This window comes from Mus caroli, chromosome 15 (assembly GCF_900094665.2).
Source record: "Mus caroli chromosome 15, CAROLI_EIJ_v1.1, whole genome shotgun sequence".
NCBI classification, from domain to species: Eukaryota; Metazoa; Chordata; class Mammalia; order Rodentia; family Muridae; genus Mus; species Mus caroli.
The window spans coordinates 97371218-97377065 of record NC_034584.1 but is presented as its reverse complement, the minus strand read 5'-3'; the positions used below and the strand labels follow the sequence as shown (position 1 = coordinate 97377065).

Genomic DNA, 5848 nt, shown 5'->3' with positions numbered 1-5848 from the left:
CCTGCCTCCTGCCTCCTGCCTCCTGCCTCCTGCCTCCTGCCTCCTGCCTCCTGCCTCCTGCCTCCTGCCTCCTGCCCCCCTGCCTCCTAACACCACAATTCTCAAAGACTCAGAGTGCTTCAAATCCCTGTCTGGGGTTGGGGGGGGGGGAGTCTGTTAAGTAAGGTAAGTAAGGGTCTGTCCAACCTCATAGCCCTGCTGACCTTTGGTCATGGGCTCCTTGGGTTCCCAATACAGGTACTGCATCAAGTCACTGATAACCCCTTCCACAGTCTCAGTCACTTCTACTATTCTCCAGTGGCAACCCCACCCCCACCAAACAGAAAGAAAGGGATCAAAGGGATGGTCCCACTCCCCGAAGCATCTTGTACCAGGAGCAACCAGAGAAAATTCACATTCAATATTCACACACACACATACACACACACACACACACACACACACATACAGGTCTGGCTCTGCTGGGACCTTGAAATGTCACTAAAAGCAGATGCCACTAGTTTTCCCTGAAGCAAGAAGTCATTCTGTTCCATACATGCTGTTTCTTTCTTTGGAAAGAGCCCCCTCTCTGGCTCAAACAGTCCTTCCTACTATTCCCACTTTCTAGGTATCTTGTCACCTCCAGCCACCACTGCCAATGCTGATGATGACAAGAGACAAATATGAACAGATCTAAATCTGATCGATTGCGTCCTCACTGGACCCTGCTTCCCCAGGACTGCTAGCTTTACCTACCACAGCCCTGAGAGAACAGCAGGAGCCCCACCCATGTGATGCCACTCTCTTCCAAACCTTCCCCAGAAAAGGAAAAACTACACATCCCAAGAGTCTGTAGGATTCAGCAACAATCAGCTTAATAGATAGCAGGACAGGAAGAAAAGCCAGCAGCAGGAGGGGGGCGTTCAGTTGGAACTCTAGCCACCGGTCTGCTTTATATGATCATTTCCCCGGGGCTGGCCAGGATTCTACCCAGGACCCCTCCTCAAGTCCTGTTCACCATTGGGACCACTTCCCCTATTCCCTGGCCAATTAAAAAGCCATTGTGTCCAAGGCTAGTGAAACCTTAGAGTATTGAGGGACCATGGTGGCCAGGGGAATGGTGCACTCAGCCCTTCCTTCATGGTGGATGAGCCTAAGGGAGGCCTTCTGAAGACAGGTATGAGCCCACAAAGGGTTAATGTCTGCTTCAGGGGTGGACTGGAGTCTGAGGGAAAGCCCTCTGATCTCTCATGTTATTTCTGACCATTGATCCGGGATGGACAGAAATCAATGCACAGAGTGGACAGAGTTTCCGAAAGGAGAGCTGGGGAGGACAAGGAGAGGGTGAAGAAGCAGTACAAGGAAGGGACTGTGTAGTTTCTTGTGTCCCCAAGAGCAGCTCACCCCTGAAGAAGGGAATGGGCCAATGGAACTCCAGAGTAACCAGTAACTTTTGGGGGGATGTGCAGAGTCGGACTGGGAGGTATTCCTAGCGAACTTGACCTCTTATTCTTCCTCCCCTAACCCAGATTCGGAGGCGCCGCCCCACCCCTGCCACACTTGTGCTGACCAGTGATCAGTCCTCCCCAGGTAACCCCTTGTAAGAGGGGATGGGTGCTAGAGAGAAAGGGCAGACCTCAGTAATAGAGATTTCCCCACGCTGACTCAGCAAGATTTATTTTGCTTTTACAAATATGGAAGTCTGCTAGGAGGGGAGGGGACAACATGATTCCTAAGCCCCCAGGCATCAGGATGGTCAATTTGGTGCAGGTTGCTGTGACAACAGCCTTGTAGTTTTCTCCAGCAACTAAGATGTCGCTATCTCCACTCCAAATGCAGTAGTGACAGCTGTGAGGGGGGGAGATTGTCTCCATCATCTAGCATCAGGTCCCCAGAGGGTGAGGTTAGAAACAGCTCAGGGAGCAACTGGAATTCTGGTCACCAGACTGCCCACCCGTGTCTGAGGACACAAGGTCTTAGAGAATGTCAGAGGAGCTTGGTAAGTATAAAAAAGTGACCAGGCTAGTCTGAAATCGGGCCAAAGTCTCCAGCTCTCCCCACCCCAACTTTCATAAATGGAGCACATCTATGGACCCTGACCAGAATGAGTTTGCTATTCTCTCTCAGGGAGCCCTGCTCCTGTGAAGGCTCAGCTCTGGTCTGGGGGTGAAAGAATGACTGGAAGGGAAAAGAGACCTGGATGCTGCAGAGGAGGAAAAAGAAACAAAAACAAAAACGCTGAAGGGCCACACATTTGCCTTCACAGTCTTCAGGGCCTGAGGCCAGGATGCAGGCTTAGGCTGGTCAGAGGGTCCACTCTGTTTTGACAAAGCCAAGCCACAGTACAGGGGGATCTGCTGTGTACCTTCTTCTTAAGAACTTGGGTCTTGAGGAAACCTTTGGGTCTCCTGCTCTTATCACTGTTTTTCCCCTACTTCCCCCAGAAATAGATGAAGACCGGATCCCCAACTCACTTCTCAAGGTGAGCTGGCCCCTACCATTCAGCCCAGCCCTCAAAAGCCAAACCCTCATCCTCCAGATCTGGGGTGTAGCTCAGTAAAGAGAGCACCACTTAGCATATTCAGACCCGGAGCACCCAAGAACCCAAAACAAAAGCCTTGTACCTCACCAGTAGGACCTTTGATGTCCTCTTCTATGCACCCCAAAAAATGCATGCCCCCCTGCCATCATATACTGTCTCCAAGCTCACCCTGTTGGAAACAAGAATTTCCTCTCGCTCCTAAAACCCACCTGCCCTAATCTCTAATCCAAAATCATGCCAAAGCAGAAAAGGGTGGGAAGAGCTGGCACCCATCCAGGCTCTGTGTCCTTCACAGTCCACCTTGTCAATGTCTCCACGGCAACGGAAGAAGATGACAAGGACCACACCCACCATGAAAGGTTTGGCATCCCCTTCCCAATTTCTCCTCTGGCTGAAATTGGAGAGTAGATCTAGTAGTAACCCTTTGCAGGGAGTCCTTGGGAGGTTACTGGGTCTGCCTTTATTTGAGTGGAGCTATTGCGATGTGAAGAAGGCTCCTGTGGCTTGAGGAAGCTGGTCCCTAGACCAAACCAGAATACCACCTCCTCACTATGACAGAGAAATAGTACATGTAACCTCATCAGCACAGCACATGCAAGGTACTATATTCCCTGAGTCCAAACTGAGGCTTCTCTCCTGCCTCTAAGGAGACCACAGGTCCTAGTGCATTAGAAGAGTCTTCTGCGCTGAAAGGCTCTTCCCCTCTGTTTGCCTTTGAAAAGACATTATGCTCCTGCTTTCATCTCTCCTTATTGCCCAGCAAATGTTCCTCCTAATTTAGAGCCCAGTTCTGGGAAATTAAAGCACCCAGCAACATGCACAGACCCAATGGTAGGACTAGTGAATTTAGGAGACCTCTCACAGGAGATTTTAGGCAGTTATATCCAATGTTTCCTCCCTTTCTCTCTGCCTCCAGAGCTCCAGACGATGGTTGAACATCACCTAGGGCAACAGAAGCAAGGGGAAGAACCTGAGGGAGCCACTGAGAGCACAGGGAACCAGGAGTCCTGCCCACCTGGGATCCCAGACACAGGCTCGGCGTCAAGGCCAGATACCCCCGGGACAGCACAAAGTATGTACAATCCTGGGAGGGTAACAGAATGCAGTTCCCCAGCCTTGCAGGAAGACAGCTTTACCCAGTGGGGTATAGGGAGGAGTCACAGCCTGAGAGGGATGGAATAATAGCTAAAAGCCCAGTCAAGGACATGGGTGTATTCCATACATCATGATTTGACTCACTTTGTCTTATTGTAGTTACCACCTTAGACCCCAGAGGTCCTGCCCTGGCTGGAAAAGGAGGGAAACCCCATCAGACTTAGATCAGTACTTGACCCTGTATGGGAGCCAGGGCTACAGTTCTGCCTTCGCCGCTGGCCACTTTACCAGCAGGGCTGGCGTCTATTTTGCTGGAGTTGTTTTGGAGTCTTCCAATGAGTGTGGCTTAACACCTGACACATACAAAGCCTGCCATACAAGGAATGTGGTGCTGGTGGTGCTAATCCACAGCCACATTCCCTTCTCCCAGATGCGTTCCAGAATTCAGACCATTTCCAATTGTGTGAAAGTGATATAGTACACACATTTCGTGTTACATAACACACCCAGCAGAGCATCCTGTAATTAAGCACACTCTTTTCCTATAATCCAGTGTCTAACTGGGATAGGTAACATCACTTGAGTTTAAACTCTTTTATTTACATATTTAGTTAGTGAGTTTTTAGGGTTTGGGGGATTTGTTTTATTTTTACTTTTTAATCTGTGGTTACAGGGGGAAAATAGTGAAGCTATCATATTAACTGTGATCAGAAAAACCCCAGATGGCAAGGTAGATCTGCTCCCAATGGGTCTTGGGCCCATTCTCAGCAGCTGCACACCTCTATAAGGGTTGCCTCTCCCTCCATGACCCACTTTTCCTCCCTAGAGTCTGCAGAATCCAACCCCAAGATTCAGGAGCAGTGTGGTGTGGAGCCCAGCACAGAGGACCCTTCAGCCCACATGCTACCACTGGATTCCCAGGGAGCCAGCTTGGTAAGCCCCTTGGCCTAGACTTTGGGGCCTTCAGGAGAGCAGGCTGTATGGGTTAGTATTTGAAGCAAACGTGTAGACAAAGAAGCAGCTTTATTTATTCACTAAAAAGTTAGCCTTTGTGCTAAGAGACTCCCTCTGACAAAGAAAGGAGGGATTAGGTGACTGCAGAAAGGATCAGACCGAGAGTTTGTTGTGTGGACCTTCTGGAACAGGTGATGGAAATAGAGCATAGACTTAATTTTATTTTTTAATAAAGGGCAGTTGGAACCAAAGTACTGTGGGCCTAGAAGAGATGGGGCTCGGACTGAGATCCACAGCAGCAAGGTGAATAGCTGGGCTAGCCAGGAAGAAGGATGAGTCTATGGCCCTCAGCCACCTCCCCTTTCCTCCCCCGAAACAGGTCTGACAGACGTTGGTATCCGGGGATCGCCACTGCAGTGTGGAAATTCATGGACACTGGATGTTTCTTAATCTCTTGTTTTTAAAAAGTGATAAATTTGTTGTTAGGTCCTTGGAGCTTTTCTTCTTTCCAGCCCGGGGATCCCTTCCTCCTTCAGCTCTTGTCTGCACCCCACTGCCCCCACCCTCAGGACCGATTAAGGAAGGAAATAGCAAACTGACAAAAGCCTAGCCTCCACTAGCAACATAGAAAAATAGACGTCTGGAAGTAGGAGGTCGCCTCAAGGTTTTCCTTTCTTACTGTGGAAAGCTCTGCCCACAGAGCAGGGCAGCCTACTTGGGAGACTGCTGCTCTAAAGCGGGTACCCAGACCAGTGAGGGCTTGCCAATGCGCCATCTGCTGGACATAAAGGGGAAGTGCATCTTGTCCCTAGCTCCCTGAGAAACCTCCAATTGTGTGGCCACTGTTCCTTGTTCAAACCTGACACAAAGACTGTCAGAAAACACTGTGGCTAGAAACCCAAAGGGCCACCTCTCCCATCGTCCTACATGCTAAGGTCAGAGCAAGACTAACACCACGCACAAATAGAGAAACGGTCTCTGCTGCTAGCCAGGCTTCTGTTGTCGATTCTGATTTTCCCAAAGAATTAAAGCGATGAAGGGAGAAGACAAGATTCTTTCACCCCCCTTTTCTTCATCAGTATCACACAACTGAAAACAGCATAGCCTGGGCAGTGAAGAGCTGTGTACCCCACCCTACCCCACCCCCACCCCCCAGATAGGCTTCACTTGAATCCCTCTCCAACACTCAAGGAAAATACTATGGCAGGGTTAGTCCAGCTTAGAAGATCACTATAAAAGACACGTGAGAGATCTTCTACCTAATGAACACCACACACA

The 5848-nt window shown here is 49.8% G+C and overlaps 1 protein-coding gene across 1 annotated transcript in view; it reads left to right on the top strand.

Moving 5' to 3' along the window:
• The window catches only part of Ppp1r1a (protein phosphatase 1 regulatory inhibitor subunit 1A), a 7636-nt gene extending 2020 nt beyond the window's left edge, over positions 1-5616 (top strand). The window contains exons 2-7 of the mRNA XM_021184174.2: positions 1509-1569; positions 2424-2461; positions 2817-2880; positions 3438-3593; positions 4443-4549; positions 4950-5616. Of these exons, the coding sequence (XP_021039833.1) occupies positions 1509-1569; positions 2424-2461; positions 2817-2880; positions 3438-3593; positions 4443-4549; positions 4950-4955 (432 nt within the window). The 3' untranslated portion in view covers positions 4956-5616. The remainder of the gene's footprint in view (positions 1-1508; positions 1570-2423; positions 2462-2816; positions 2881-3437; positions 3594-4442; positions 4550-4949) is intronic.
• The last annotated feature ends 232 nt before the right edge of the window (positions 5617-5848 follow it).